Raw genomic sequence first — 16,459 nt, forward strand, 5'->3', positions numbered from 1 at the left:
TCTGTTTCCGGGCCCGAGAGGCAGGCCATGAAGGACTACATCGAATCCTCCCTGAGGGCGGGGTTGATCCGACCTTCCTCGTCCCCAGCAGGGGCAGGTTTTTTCTTTGTGGGAAAGAAGGATGGAACCCTTCGCCCCTGCATTGACTACAGCCCGCTTAACGACATAACCGTTAAGAACAGATACCCTCTACCTCTCATGACCTCAGTATTCGACCAGCTTCAACAGGCGCAGATTTTTACCAAACTGGACTTACGCAACGCCTATCACCTGGTTCGCATTAGGGAAGGGGATGAGTGGAAAACGGCATTCAACACGCCGTCTGGACATTATGAATACCTGGTCATGCCCTTTGGTCTCACAAACGCCCCAGCAGTTTTTCAAGCGATGATAAACGATGTGTTAAGAGACTTTTTAGACCAGTTTGTGTATGTGTATTTAGATGACATTCTGATTTATTCCCCCGACCTAAACACCCATAGGAACCATGTTGAACTCGTCCTGCAACGTCTCTTAGACAACGGGTTATATGTGAAGGCGGAAAAGAGTGAATTTCATGCCGATACTGTCTCCTTCCTGGGCTTTATCGTAGCCCCTGGGAGGGTTCAGATGGATCCGGCTAAAGTAAGCGCGGTAGTAGAGTGGCCAACTCCTGATAGCCGCAAGAAGGTACAGCAATTTCTCGGTTTTGCTAACTTTTACAGGCGGTTTATCAGAGGCTTCAGCGCGACAGCAGCCCCGCTCCATGCTCTTACCTCCCCGCAGGTGGCGTTTCACTGGTCCGCCGAGGCAGACGCAGCCTTCCAGGAGCTTAAGCGGCGCTTCACTACAGCACCCATCCTCACGCTCCCTGATCCGGCTCGCCAGTTTGTGGTGGAGGTGGACGCCTCCAATAATGGGATCGGGGCCATTCTCTCCCAGCGAGCAGAGTCTGACAACAAGCTTCATCCTTGTGCCTTCCTGTCGCGACGACTGACTGCAGCGGAGCGGAACTACGACGTGGGAGATCGTGAGCTGCTGGCAGTGAAGGCGGCGCTGGAGGAGTGGCGGCACTGGCTCGAGGGGGCACAGCACCCTTTTTTGGTTTGGACAGACCACAAGAACCTGCAGTACATCAAGAAGGCCAAGCGTTTGAATTCCCGTCAAGCCCGCTGGTCCTTGTTTTTTAACCGTTTTGATTTTTCCCTTTCCTACAGACCGGGATCAAGAAATACCAAGCCTGACGCCTTATCCCGTCTTTTCAGCCCGGAGCCCGTGGCCAGGGAACCTGAGCCCATCCTCCCACTACACTGTGTGGTTGGAGCGGTTACCTGGCCTATAGAAACCAAGGTGAAGCAGGCCAACGGTGAGACCCCCCCACCTCGTGGGTGCCCAGATAATCGTCTGTTTGTCCCTATTAATCTGCGCCCACAGGTGATCCACTGGGCTCACTCGTCTTTGCTCACCTGCCATCCGGGCGTACGTCGGACCATGTTCGCCATCACGCAGAGGTTCTGGTGGCCGTCCATGGAGCCGGAGGTCAGGGAGTACGTTGAGGCATGCTCCGTCTGCGCCAGGAACAAGAACTCCTCCAGAGCCCGCGCAGGCCTGCTACAGCCGCTGCCCATCCCGTCCCGGCCGTGGGCAGAGATCTCGATGGATTTTGTCACGGGGCTACCGACCTCCAAGGGGAACACCACGGTGTTGACCGTGGTGGATAGATTTTCAAAGATGGCACACTTCCTAGCCCTACCCAAGCTGCCCACCGCTAAAGAGACCGCTATCTGCATGATGAACAACGTGTTTAGGATCCACGGGTTCCCCAGAGACATTGTGTCCGATAGGGGGCCCCAGTTTGTCTCGCGGTTCTGGCAGGAGTTCTGTAAGCTCATCGGAGCCACAGCTAGCCTCACATCGGGGTACCATCCCGAGGCCAACGGACAGACGGAGCGCCTCAATCAACAACTGGAAACCAGCCTCCGGTGCCTGGTGGCCCAGAGCCCTGCGTCATGGAGCGAACACCTGACGTGGGTAGAGTACGCCCATAACTCCCTTCCCACCTCCGCCACTGGCATGTCTCCCTTCCATTGCGTTTTTGGTTACCAACCCCCTGTGTTTTCCGAGTCCGAACCAGAGGTGTCTGTGCCCTCCGCCCAGGCCTTGGTCCGCCGCTGCCGCCGCATCTGGGCAGCGGCACGCCAGACGCTGATCAGACAAGGGGACAGAGTGAAGAAAGCAGCGGACCGCAGGAGGAGACCGGCCCCAGTGTACCAGCCCGGCCAGCGAGTATGGCTCTCAGCCAAGGACCTACCCTTGCAGGTCGAATCACGAAAGCTGGCCCCTCGCTTTGTCGGCCCGTTCCCCATCTCGAGGATTATCAATCCAGCAGCTGTGCGCCTCCGTCTGCCCCGGTCCCTGAGGGTACACCCAACTTTTCATGTCAGCAAAATCAAACCAGCGAAGGAGAGCGCAATGGTGCCAAACCCCAAGCCACCCCCACCCCCTCGAATGGTCGAGGGGGGGCCGGTCTACACGGTGAGGAAACTGCTGGCGGTACGTAAGCGGGGACGGGGCAGGCAGTTCCTCGTGGACTGGGAGGGCTACGGCCCAGAGGAACGACAATGGGTCTCGTCTAGCTTCATAGTGGACCCGGATCTCATTCGAGATTTTTATAGAGCACACCCGGACATTCCAAGGCCGCCTGGTATTCGGCCTTGAGGGGGGGGTAATGTCACACCTGTATGTCAAGTTGCGTTTTTGTCCTGTCTCCAGTTGTTTTTTGACTTCCTGTTTTATTTTGGAAACTAACTCCCTCTCGTTTCAGGTCCCTTGCCCTTCCTCATGTGTCACCAGTCTGATTGTCTCCCCTGATTCCTGATTGTGTCCACCTGTTCCCACAACTCCCTCATGGGTACTTATAGTCTGCGTCGCCCCTTGTCCTGTGCCAGTGTGTCTTGTTGTTTTGCCCTGCACACCAGCCCTCACGTCACGAGTTACGTCAAGTCCGATAACGTTTGTCACGTCCTTTTGATCCCTGTTACATTTCCTCGTTTAAGAGAGATTTTGAGTTTTTGCCTTTTGAATTTTGATCTCAACCTTTTTCCTCATTAAGAGAGATTTTGAGTTTTTTCCTTTTGAACTTTGATCGCGACCTTTGTTTCCTCGTTAAGAGAGATTTTCAGTTTTTTCTTGTTAGTAATAAAAAGCAATATCAGCTGAACCCTCTGCGTCCGAGTCCTCCTCCTTCCTGCCTGACACGGTTGCCTGCAGGCAAATGACTGAGACAGTTATTTTGTATTAAGTTAAGTATTAAAAAGTTGATTTTAAGGCCTGTTGCCCTGTTGATTACAATAAATAGGTCTAAAAAATATTTTATTGTGTTTGACTGTTCAGTACTCTTCATATTCATTACATTTAAAAAGCAGACATACAAGTAATTTAAACGTCACATTCCCTAGTAACTAATTACTTTTGATATACAATAACTGGAAAGTAATTAAATTACCTTTAAAAGAAGTATCTAGTACACTCTAAAAAATGTCACCGTAAATAAACGGTATATCTTACTGGCAGCAAGGACGCCAGGAATTTACCGTTATTTTACGTTATAATACCGTAAATGGGTTTTCCACTATGTTACCATAAAATGAATTACTGTATGTTACCGTAAACTGAAACAAATTTTACTGTGAATTAACTGCAATTTACTGGCAGTCAACGCTAGTAACTTACTGTTTTCATTACAGTGCCCTACTGTAATTTACGGTATGTTGTCGTATATTGGATTACAGTTTCTTACCATACGATTACTGTTTTTGTGTTATAAATACCAGAATGTTACCGTTTACTTATAACCGTATACTTTTGCATTCAATTCCCCACAAATTAAAGACAGACAACCAAACTCATTTCGGTCATAGTGGTTTGAGTTTATTAGATGTCTTTAAGACACAAATGTTCGGGATTTGTAACAAAGATCAAAACATAAAATATGCCGCATGTATACAATAATAAAAAATGAATCATAAAATCATTAGGAACAAGGTAAACTAACTGCAACAATACGCTATGGAACACTTTCAATTGCCCGCAGCAAAAGGCTGGCATCCTTAATCCAGTGCATCTGTAAAACAAACCAAAATAAAATATTTAGAAACACTGTCATTGGTAAAATATTAAAATTACAAAGTTGAGGAAGACAACAATATGTAAGGGAGGAGAATGTTAATCATGCTAGGCAAATAACACTTACCAATGTTACTTGGAGAGACGAGGCAATGAGAAACTCCTCCAAAGTTTACACGTCTACACGTCTGATGTCATATTCAGGAGCAGTCGGTCACGATTAACACTCAAATTACTTTTAGGCAATGAACACTTTGAATAATACAAATATTTATAATCTTTACATTCCGGCCACTGGAACGACCGCGAAGGCGGCGCATGGGATAGGGAGGGTGCACAAGGTTGGCGGTTCGAAACCTGGCTGCTCCCTGTGCCAAGTTGAAGTGTCCCTGAGCAAGACACCTAACCCCCAATTACTCCACATAAAATTATGTCAAACCATGGGCGTTTTCGGATAAAAGTGACAGCTGCATGTATAGTAATGTCTTGTAAGTCCAAGTCATCATCATATCTCATGAGATACTATCTCATTATGATGACTTACAGGACCTGTTTTTCAGTGACTGACATGGGCTTCCATACATTAACCTGCAAAAGATGTAGATGGATTGTGATTCACTGCACTTGTACGTGAAGTTCCACCACTTCATAAAATATATGAAACATGCAGTTGAATTACGGTAGTCTGCTATTATTGTAAATTGACAGCTTTAACTGTTTATTCATGACATTGGCCGTTAATTTACAAGCAAGGGATGGAAATTTAACGGTATGTTACAGTTATTATGACACACTGTAAGATACCATTAGAAATGCACTGTAAATTTACAGCAATTTGTTACAGTGTAACTGTATCTAATTACTCATTTTCAATAACTTGCCCAACACTGCTCATAACACACATTTGGAATTGATGGTACAGTATAGTTCCACCTTTCGCTTTATGCTGAGAAAAATGCATCTCCGAAGGTTTGAAGGTCTGAAATTTCAAGAAGTTTCAAAAGTTTCATTTTCCCCCTTTTTATGTCAGATATTGAAAACACACTGGAATAATCTGAAAAATTCATGGAAACCCATATTCGTCTCAGAAACGTCAAGTTAATGTTTCAGAGATAAATTGTTTTTACCTTTTTTATAGTTACTTTACTTGGAGGATTTGTATATTTAAAAAATGGTGATTTTGCATTCAAAATGAGTTAAAGAGATAAAGACCAAACTGTAATTAGGCAAAATATAACTTACAGGCATATTTACATGTGTGACTAAAATGTTTATCTCATAAAGATTGAGATTGTTGTTTTTCTTGTTCATCAATCATTTCATCCCTTCATCCCTTCATCCCCCCCCCCCATTTTTTATTACAGTCACGGTGTGGTTCACTTCCTTTTGTATTTTGTAGTTTTCTGCCACTCGTGTCCCCGGGTAACTTCACTTCCTGCCTTGTCCCGTCATCCCCTGTGATCGTCTAATAGTTTCCACCTGTGTCCAATCACCTGCACCTCCCTTGTGTATTTAAGCCGTGTGTCTCTTGTGTCACTTGTCGCGTCATTGTCTATCGTCGTGGATGTCTGTAGTTTCATGCCTGCTGTTCTTCCCCTGGTTCCTGTGTTTTTCGGCCTTTCCAAACAAGAGCAAGCCGGACAGAGCTGAATACGTTGATTGCTCGGTATGTTGTCGATGACGTGCATCAACTGTCGAGTCAGTTGCCTGCAGGCAAATGACAGACAGTTTTTTCGTATTAAGTATTAAAAGGGACTTTTGTAGCGTACTACTACTTGATTTGAAGGCCCGTTGTCCTGTTGATTACAACAAATGGGTCTAAAAAATATGTTTATTTTGTTTGACTGTTCAGTAGTCTTCATATTCATTACATTTAAAAAGCAGACAAAAAAATTAAAATAAAAGTTACATTCCCGAGTAACTAATTACTTTTGATATACACTAACTGGTAAATAATGAAATTACCTTTTTAAAAGAAGTATCTAGTAACTTTATCTAATTACTAATTTTCAGTAACTTGCCCAACACTGCTCATAACACACTGACCTAAAAAACACTAGCAACAGCGAGATGTCACTCAAACCGCCTGCTCCACTAAAACGTAAGTGTGTAAACATTTAAGTCTTTTCATGTCTTAAGTTATTTGTCTCTAATGAACATTCGCCAGCAGAGGTCGACAGATTCTTCAGAGACATTTTGTATTTTAAAGCTTAAGAAACATTGTTCACAGAGGCTGACGTTATGCAATGATATAATATTGTGATGACCTTTCCTTCATTTTTACTGTGCTATTTGAGTATAAGTTAACATGATAAAGATTTAAATTCATGTCCTCTCCTCTGATGCCATTAATTTATTTGTGTTTTATTGGATCATAACCTTTTATTTTTACAGGATTTTCAACTATATGACAGCTGAACAGCCACAGTTTCTACCTGAAAGTTATCTTTGTGAAAATTAGGCCTTCATTCAACTTTATTTCCAGGCACGAGTCCATATAAAATCCCATACAAAAATAGGTTTGGGATCTAAATGTATACACATTTTGTTGTAGTTTAGAACGTTTTTTACAATTTTAGTCTGAAAAGTTCAAAAAACAGTAATGTAAGTAAATTGTTTATGAAACAGTTGCAGTTTGAAAGGTTCAGACAACGTTTGGTCAAATCTAACTTGTAATAATGTATTAAGAGATGATTGACAGAGTGGATCATGTTCTAGTATCGTTGGAAATGATGAGATGGAGAGATGACAAATTCCAGCCGCAGTTTCGAATCCTCTTTCAGCAGGAAGGAGGAATGTTTCCCTCTTTTCCACTCAGTTCATCCCCGACAGAGGTCACGTGGTTGGAGGCTAAAAGGGGAAGTGAAACCTGTATCACTTCCTTCTCTATTAATAGATGAACACAACAACGCTCTGGTCGGTTCGTAGTCTTCACACATTCTGCTCAGAGGCTGTTCATTAGCTGGAATCTCTTCAGGCTGTTCAGTGGGATTTGCATGTTTGGTTCTCAGAACAGCAGACACGTTTTTTTTGGACCCTGGAGACATGGAGGCTGTGGTTGGACTGTTTGTGATGCTTCTGGGAGTCTCTCACGGTGAGCCGTTTACCTTTAACACCAAGTCTTAAGTTTAGACTTTCTTCTCAGAGGTGCAGGTCAAATACAACAGGAGAACCCTGATGGTTCTGAGGACATATCACTAATTATTAACTAATATATAAGAATATACTGTTAACTGGTATTTGCGCTCTCGTGAGGTATGAATCTTTTAATATATCTTTTAAATAATTTCATCCCGACAATCCCTGATTTTGCTCTTAATGTCACTTGAAAGTTTAAGATTAAATACCGTCATCAGATTCACGGCATCATATTAAAGCTTGTCAAACAGAATGTTTATCTTTTAATAAATAACTTTTAATTAAATTATGTGCATTATTTGATTTTTACCAAATACAGCCTGAAATATCATTTGGTGTATATTCAAAATGTTCGACCTTCAGTATAATTAAAATGAAAGGTATGTAGGTGTAAAACACAGGATGAACTCCTTATAACTGGACGGGTTAACCACAATTTGGCAAAATGTTTTACAGCTGAATATAAACTGCGTAACACTCATCAAAACGCCTGTTTGCATAATGTTGTCTGATAGAGACACAGCTGCACCAAACACACTTTAAATTAGCAAATGCCTAAAAATCATTTCATTTTTTTTGTTGCAAAATGTTCAGGTGTGGAAACCCACTGTGATGGCCGACAGAACGGAGCTCAGTGTTTCGGAGCTTTGGGAGGAACTCTGGTCCTCCAGCTGATGGACAAAGACTCAGAAATTCAAACATACCAATGGATTAAGGATGGAACAACAATACTGAATATGAAAAACAATGCCATTGTGTCTAATATGTTAAAAGACAGATCATTCTTTACTCCCAGTAATGGAACACTTAGGATCAATAATCTGATCAGGACTGATGGTGGTGAATATAAACTTGACACCTCTGGTTCAGATGGAAAGTCATCAGGTTCCAGGGTTCAACAGTTGACCATTCAAGGTAAATAACTATTTATTACACGCATCTTATGCTCTATGTGCTCTATGTCCGTATCAATGTCTGGGCTGCTCTGTATCAGGAACTCTACAGAATGATCAAGATTATGTCAATATGAAAAGTCATCCGAGTGCGTTTCTTTCAGCTCCTGTGTCCTCTGTCCTGCTGGTCCATGAGTGTCTGTCCCATGGAGAGAAGGTGTCCTGCTCCTCTGGTGGAGCAGACAGTCCTCAGTACAGCTGGACTCTGGATGGAGACACTCTGACAGACTCTCAGCTCCTCGGTGGAAACAATGAGACGAACATCATCACTCTGAAACAACACGTCTCAGGACGACTGGTCTGCTCGGTCAGGAATGACGTCAGTAGTCACTCAAAAGAAGAGACGGTCTCTACCTGTGGTGAGTGACAGCATGAGGCGACAAAACTGTGACGTCAACAATACTAAAGATTATCTGATTATCAGTTATTGATCTGTCTCGCAGGCTTCATCTTCATTAACTGCACCTCAGCCAATGGGACGCACATATCACAGTGGGTGGTTGCAGCCGATAATAATCTGTGTATTGAGACAAAAGTTTCCCCCACAGACACAGCATTGCCACGGGATGGTGACGAGTCTGACATCACAGAATCAACTAACATCAACGGTAATTTCACATCCACCAATAATACTGGATCCTGCACCAGTTGTGACACCTGTACTGTTTGCTAAAGTTAAAGCTCTGCATGTCTCTTGTGTCTTTTTTTACAGTGAGAACATTGACAACAGCAGTTTGTGTTTTGGCTGCACTCGTACTTCTATTAGTGGTCGGGGTCTCTGTCGTCTGTGCTCAGAAGAAAAAGAGAGAAAACAAACCTAAAGGTACAGAACAAAATGTCAAGCTATGACTTTAATAATTCATGAAACCAACAGACCGTGGTGGAGGAAATATTCAGATGCTTTATGTTTATTACTTGGAAGGAAACTAATTTAACTCCACTACAAACATAGAAAATGTTGCTTTACAATATGTAAGAAATTTCTGGAAACAAAAATATACCAATAGATCATGCATTAAAGTTAAAGCAGGCTTTTATTGTTGTAGTTGATGGAGTTAATTAGTACAAATGGGCATGAAGGATTCCAGTAAAGTTAAGTACCCCTCACATTTTTACTTAAAACCAGTACTTACATTAAGTACTTTATATATCTCAACATTAAATAGACATTTGTGTCTCTTTCCTTTCACTCTGCAGAAGAAGACGACCAGGAATTAACCTATTCTGAGGTCAGGATTGGGCCGCGGCCGGGGAGGCAGATGAAGCAGAGAGCAGAGGAGGAGGTGGAGTACGGGGAAGTGAAGTTTTCACAGCGACCCCGACACAATGTTGAACCAGCAGCAGACGAGTGCGTGTACGCCAAGGTGCGTAGAGAGCGATGATTCACAGGGTTTAGAGACTGAACAGATGAAGGCAGAAGCTTCAATTATTAAATTATTTTTCAAAAATATTTTCAAATATTCCGATAACAATATTACATTCCGTTCCCCTCCTTAAACATTTACTTCTTGTTTCTAATTCATGAGCATATCTATCTTCACGCTGTAAACCTGAAATTATATACATATGAAATTTTAATACAGGTCTTAAAAATGTATGTCACTACTTTTAACTCACTGGATTACAAAGTATTTTTTTGTTAGAATGAACTTGGACTGAAATGTATTCATGAACCAGATGTAGAATGATTAGTTAACAGAATAAACGTGTATTATCATGCTTACTGTATTTAGTGGGGATTCATTTAACGTTTTGTTTTAAGTCAAATTAGACCAAGCTATCTCCCCAATCGCTATAACTTACAAATTGTTCAGTTTGTAGAGAAATGTCTATGAGGAAATTTGCGATATCTGCATAGTTCATGTTTCCATGGTTTCAACACTTCTGCTTAATTGCAGTTTTGGAGAGGCTTTAATCTTATACTTACAATAACAGGAAAGTTAGTAATATAATTCTTCCATTTTAGTATCTGCTGACATGAAGCATGCAGTTAAATCACATTGTTTCCCACGATTGCCAGCAATCACATTGCATTCAGTTCCTCATACTTTTGATCCTTTACTGAGATGGAGAGAGCTAGTGCCAGAAACACTTTGACTTGACACACTGAGCATTCAATGTGTTTATCTTTTAACACCCTCATGTTTCTATATTTTGTTCTTCATGTTTCATCTGCCTTTGTGGCTTCCAGTGTATTTAGTTGAGAATTTGCTGCTTATTTATCAAAATCTTATATCAACCAGTCACCTAAACCTTCAAGAAGGTTCAGTATTTGGATACAAATACAGTCATTTATCTTACTATAACCTTGTAAAATTGATGACAAGATGTCATATGAAGCCATTTCTGTGCTTCTGGCAGGTGAAGAAAGGATGGACAGTAAAACGTCACATTCAACATGAGAACTCCTCAGAACTTTAGATTCTAAAGCATCATTAATTAAAGTTACCTGATGTGTTTGGTTGGACAGCTTAAGGCTAAAAGTTGATAACCATGCACTTCCAGGTCAGATTATTTGTAAAGTCATAAAATTGGTGTTTATTGCTCCTGATAGTTATGGTGTCATTACACAACCACCTGAGATCATTTTTTTAGTTGAACCCTCTCATTGAAACACAGTTGAACTTCTGACCCACAAACTCGAGTGAGCTAATCATTGACCACGCAGGAGGGGGGTTATAAAACCATTTTAAGAAGAACCATTTTGCTACTTTGTTCACATCAATGACAGTATGTGGACCATCGTGTGCAGTATTGTAGCAGCAGTTAGTCTTTAAGTGTGTGCACACCATTGGAAACCCAAAGAGATTCAACTGTTGCACCAGAGCCCTTTATAGGTTTGGTTGGACTACAATTAAGCATTTATTTTTCATAAAAAACAGGTGATTTAGTGACACATTCATGTGAGGCTACCCAAACACGCCAAATGTGTCCAATTATAAAAGCAAGACTGGTGGCAATTCTACAATCCTTAGCAGGTGTTTGATTGAAGATATCCTCCATTGCCACTTAGTCATGAGTTCCGTTTTTAGTATTAATTTACTATTTGTACAGTATTTGTAAAGTACATCCTTTTAATGTGGAACTGTGTGAATGTAAAGAAATGTAGTGTTAGAGATGTAAAGGTTAGTGTGGAAATCATTTAGTGATATGCCCTGTATTAATGTATGATTTTATATGGTCAATGTAACTCATCTCAGGTAATAATGTCATTAATTACATGTATTTATTAACTAATTTTGTGTGCAAGTAAGCCTGTACACCAGTGGTTTACATGGCCTGTGCACTGAGCATCATTTTCTATTTTACATTACAGGTCATTTAAGGAACGGTTTTATCCAAAGCGACTTACATTACATTTTAAACCCATGGCTTTTCACATTTTGCCCGGGGAGCAATTAGGGGTTAGGTGTCTTGCTCAGGGACACTTCGACTTGAGACATGGAGCGGCCGGGACTCGAACTGGCCGCTCCATGACCAAAAACCAACATGAACATGAAAACAGGGGAATTCACTGAACACAACGATTGACAAATGTATGACGAGTTGCCCAAAATTTGTGGTACAGCGGTTTATTTCTAAAAGAACGTTTTTGCAATCCTCTGCCTAATATGTCCGTACAAGGTTTACATTTCTACATCCACCTACTCTTTTCTCCCCCTTCTTTAAAGTGACAATGTGAGCGTGAGTTAATATATACAAAGTAGCACTTACTAACATTTCACACATACATAAGAACGGATACGTAGGGACTTCTTCTTTCTATGTTAAAAATGAACGTCTGCATTTAGCCGTTAAATGTCGGTGGGCAGTGAGTCATGTAGCAGCTGTTTTTCAGGATGGGGCTTCATTCTGCTGTGAAAGCTTAATATTCCAGTCATTTGTGAACACGCTTGCTCTCAGTTCCTTTCTGTTATTACGATGTAGCAAATGAAATAAGGTATTCAACATTGTAAGAGTTTTAACCAAATGTTTTAATGTCATTATAAACCTGCTCAGATTTTATGGATTGGTTTATCATGTTTCTTTTTTAATAACACGGCATTTTTCTTTTATTTCTTTTTTTTTTTTTTTAAACAAAAACACTTCAATTTCCATCACACCAAACACAGCGGGCCCCCTCCATAACTTAAAGAAGTTTGGTTTATACTTTGTAATGATGTATTCTCATGATAAATCCAGCATCCACACTTCAACAGAAAGATTAATAAATGTGTTTTGAACTTTGTGTTCAGCATATTTGACTTCTTCCCTCAGAAGTAGGAGCTGTAACACTCTGCGTCGCCTGTAAATTCAAATGACAATAAACAGATGTACTTCCTTCATTGTACTCCACTGTTTATTCATTTACTCACACGTGTGATTTAGAGACGTATTTCTCATGCAGTTTAATCAACTATTGTTGGAACTACTCTCCTACTCATGAATATGTTTTCACTTTTATCAACAAAGATTTCAGAAAAATGTCGACATTTGGTCTGAGATAAAGAAAGAATAACTTATGAAATGCTTTGTTAGTGTTGCTTTAAACTACTTCAAGAATAAGTGTAAAGTTATTCAGTGACTCTTTATCCTTGAACGCGCTGAAGTTTTGTGCAAATGCCGCATAGATTGTCAATGCAACAAAGATGTGTAGTGCTCGTCGTTGAAAAGCAGGCGGTGCAGCATTTTAACATCATGTCATGATGATCATCTTCATTCAGTGAATGCTAAAGTCATAAAAACAAAAATAAGGCTATTTACATCTTTCCCGCTGCATCAGTCTCTATAGTCCTCTGGTATGTGGTCAGACACTGAGGCTGGGGGGCGTGTGGGGGTCAGAGGGTCCAGCCGCCGTCAGTGGGGTCGGCGTTGTAGTGGAGGCCTTCTCGGGATGCTGCAGCTTCTTGCGGTTTATCTTCCTCTCTTTGGCTCGTCTGTTCTGAAACCAGATCTTCACCTGAGATATCAGCGTCACAAATTATTTAGTGTCTGATTCAACTGGAAGATTTTAGGACACTGAAGTATAATGATGCAAAATCGCTTCCATGTTCGCTTTCACTTGACTGTCTGTAATGTGTCACCTCCAGCTGACAAATCGCTCCGCTTCGTCTACTTCTGCTTAAGTTTAGTAATTCCCTTCGTTCCCAGAGAGACCTTGTTGCACCCAACTGTGGATTTAACAATTGTAATGAGTAGGAAGGAAAACTGAACCAAGACAGTAAAGACATCATGAAGAATGAAGTATTCCCCATTAACTCTACTTGTACAGGAGGTTTTGGTGGCCACATGACGTCAAGGTTTACAGAGGTTTCTGCTGATCTAAAGTTGGTTCCCTCAAATTGTTCAAAAACGCTCTGCTAATGTGTGTTATATTAGAATGAACTACGTCAAAGGCAACAAGAAAACTACATACCAAACACGTTCATGGGCCAAAGCTTCTATGGTTTTAGGACTTGCAACTGCTAATATAGGTTACTGCTTTCATGACTCCCTGTCACAACAGCAGGGTTCTTTCCATGTGGATAAACTTAATATAATGTTTGAAAGGAGCATTACAAATTGAGAGTTGTTTTCATAACTGCTAAAAAACACTTTACATTTTACAGCCGGTGGAGTTTGCAGGATGAGCGTGACAGTCTCCACATCGAGCATGAGTCTGACCTTCAGTCTGTGGATCTCATCGGGGTCCTCATGCTATGTTTCAGACCCTCTCTGGTTACTGACTCTTTTTAATAATGTTGAAGAGTTTGTCATTGATTTTTACTTGACACTTTTCCGTCGGGCCCCTGTGTAACCAGTCTCACCTGTCTCTCGGAGAGGCTCAGTGCCATTGACAGCTCGGTCTTCCTCCTCATGGTGATATATTGGTTGCATTGAAACTCCTTCTCCAGCTCCAGGCGCTGCTGGTCGGTGTACACCACCCTGTACTTGTCCTTGGTGCGGGTTTTTGTTCCTTAATCCCACAAAATAACCCTGATTTAGCAAAACAACTGATACCAGTTCAGGTGATTGAATGTGTTTTAAACATTATCATAAGGCCACAGAGTCACGTGCAGTCTGAGCCGTCTCCAAACAGATGACTAATCCCAAGACGTCTGGTGCCGCGTTCAAGTTCGGGCGCCACTTAAAGCCTCATTACCTCTATTAATCACGCTAATTCGAACAAATGTAAAGAGTCTCCTCGGCATTGCATCAGTGTGTTCTCCTTATCGCTGTGAGTGCTGTTTACACAGGTGTTTACGCAGCCAGCTATTCATTGACACACACACACACACACACACACATACTGGGTAGTCAGAGTTATTGATCTGAAATCTTGACCATGTGACAGTATCGATTGAAGCAGACACACACACACACACACACGCACAAAATTGAGGACTGAGGGTTTTCCTTCAGAGCGCACTGGGTTTGACTTCCTGCAGTGCTCTGTTATCTGGCCGCTCTGTGTACATGTTGAAATCCTTCCTGCGAATGAATTTGCGCCATATCTATAATCTCTACACCCACCCGGCCTCTGGCGCCTCGCTTGTCATCATCTCGTGACTGAACCGGCGACTGACACCGCAAATTGTCTGATCAAAGTTCTTCTACTTCCAGTAGACCAATAGGGTAAGTTTGATCAAGACAACACTTTTCCTGTCAAATGAAAACATCCGTTTTGTGATCTACCTCAAGATTGCTCAAAACATGTGTTCAAAAAAGACTTCTAATCCTCTAAAGTTACATTCATATCCTATCACGTACAATGTATCACCGGCCACTGGGCCTCACAGCCTATAATGAGCCAACGGTGACCTCTGTGTCTGTCACCGGTACGAAGTCTTAACGCCCACCTGAGAAGGACGGTCTGGCGCTTTCATGGGGTCTCCTCCCGCAGTTGAAGGCGTCCTGTCCGGGGACGAAGTTGTACGCCTCTCCAGCGGCGTTAGGCGTGACACTCAGCTCCGGGGAGGAGAAGATGACCTGCCCGGGGCTGGGGCTTGACCCCGGGAAGCCGTACAAATACTCCTCCCGGGGAGCGCACACGGAGCTCCAGCCACTTGTCGACGGGTCCTGATAGTAGCCGGGGAAGTCGTACGACGGCGCGTAGTACTGGCTGTTCAGGGACAGGGTCTGGGCCGGATGCCTGGCCGAGTGCGAGTTGGGGTACATGCCGGTGTCCTGGTCCCACGGCTGGGGTCACTCTCGGGGGAATCAAACTGCCTGGCGCATTTCAGGCCTCCCTGTGTATTCCCGGCATGCGCTGGCGTTCTGTCTCTTACTTCAGTCCAAGGTTTGGCTACCTGCGCAGTACGACGACACACACCTTTATAGATTTACTGCCGAGGAGTTCAAGAGTATCATCGTGACGTCACGTGCAGCCCGAGACCCACCTGCCTAATCGTCTTGGCGACGTGAGTACAATGACCCTGATTTACTGAGTCTGCCTGGGATCATTTGCGTGAGGCCATCATTCTAGGTGCGGGGGCAGTGTGTGCTTGTGCGCGTGCACGACAAAGTGGAAATGTCATGTGAATATCAGCAGAGAGATTGTAAAACAAGATGTGAGTGAGCTCCGTGGTTTTAGAGTGTTATCAAACAACACACCAGCACGTTAAATCACCATGTGAAATGTAGTCGCCATCTTAGTAAAAGTAAATAAGTGTTGGTAGCATTAAGAAATGTAAAGTTATTCATCTGGCTGGTCAGCAGGGCAGTAGCCAGGATTTATATACTGAATTCAAGTCCAAATTGATACAATGATGCAAAAAACAATGACACTTTAAAATGAGTCACACTACGGTTTTAATGCTTCCATTTCACACATTCAGGCAGGAACAGTGATACATTTTTTTTACACAACCGGAAAAATCAGCTCTATAGATTTAAGACATCCACGAGTTTATTTGTGGACTTATAGAGTATAAACTCATTTTGAACGCTTCATAGATTTTGATACAGAAACTGGAAACAACTTTAAACAGCCACATGAGGATGCCAGAGTTTTGTAAATGACTTTGCGGGTGTGAAGTCCAGCAGTTTCACAGCTTCCATGCTTCTCTTATTTTCATTTTCCACATTCAGTTGATGTACTCAGGATAACATGACAAATCGTATGATGTGTTTTGTACTTGTTGAGCTTGTCTGTGGATACATTTGCAACTGAGTCTACCAAACATTCAGTATCTGTATCTCGTCCAGTAAGTATTTGCTTTTCCACAGTTTAGGCGCATGGTAGTGAAGAGACAAGTGCAACATCAAAAGCAAATCTGAAAAGTCAGAAATACAATAGATCATAG

The 16,459-nt window shown here is 42.4% G+C and overlaps 2 protein-coding genes across 10 annotated transcripts in view; one reads left to right on the plus strand and one right to left on the minus strand.

Moving 5' to 3' along the window:
* LOC120817836 (neural cell adhesion molecule 2) overlaps positions 1 to 12,516 on the plus strand; it is a 99,179-nt gene extending 86,663 nt beyond the window's left edge. For 3 of the 9 annotated variants that reach the window (XM_078102184.1, XM_078102186.1, XM_078102183.1), the window contains 4 exons: positions 8,300 to 8,554; positions 8,639 to 8,803; positions 8,908 to 9,018; positions 9,393 to 12,516. In XM_078102184.1, coding sequence (XP_077958310.1) covers positions 8,300 to 8,554; positions 8,639 to 8,803; positions 8,908 to 9,018; positions 9,393 to 9,577 — 716 coding nt within the window. In that variant the 3' untranslated portion in view covers positions 9,578 to 12,516. Of the gene's footprint in view, positions 1 to 6,988; positions 7,199 to 7,836; positions 8,158 to 8,299; positions 8,555 to 8,638; positions 8,804 to 8,907; positions 9,019 to 9,241 lie in introns of those variants that run through there. The other 6 variants (XM_078102190.1, XM_078102189.1, XM_078102188.1 and 3 more) reach the window with 6 other exon arrangements.
* Positions 12,149 to 15,530, minus strand: cdx1a (caudal type homeobox 1a). Its single transcript, XM_040174441.2, has 3 exons — positions 15,014 to 15,530; positions 13,982 to 14,130; positions 12,149 to 13,134 (listed from the first exon to the last, which is right to left on the minus strand). Exons 1-3 carry the CDS (start codon positions 15,330 to 15,332, stop codon positions 12,982 to 12,984), a joined length of 621 nt encoding a protein of 206 aa, XP_040030375.1. The 5' UTR covers positions 15,333 to 15,530; the 3' UTR covers positions 12,149 to 12,981.
* Positions 15,531 to 16,459: the final 929 nt, after the last annotated feature.

This window comes from Gasterosteus aculeatus, chromosome 4 (assembly GCF_964276395.1).
Source record: "Gasterosteus aculeatus chromosome 4, fGasAcu3.hap1.1, whole genome shotgun sequence".
NCBI lineage: Eukaryota > Metazoa > Chordata > Actinopteri > Perciformes > Gasterosteidae > Gasterosteus > Gasterosteus aculeatus.

Bases quoted from the DNA above. Each gene is read 5' to 3' on its own strand.
- cdx1a (XM_040174441.2), bottom strand. From the start codon at position 15,332: ATGTACCCCAACTCGCACTCGGCCAGGCATCCGGCCCAGACCCTGTCC. The intron at 14,131-15,013 runs GTGGGCGTTAAG...TGTGGGATTAAG, and splicing joins CGCCAGACCGTCCTTCTCAG to GAACAAAAACCCGCACCAAG. The intron at 13,135-13,981 runs GTGAGACTGGTT...CTGATATCTCAG, and splicing joins TGAGCCTCTCCGAGAGACAG to GTGAAGATCTGGTTTCAGAA.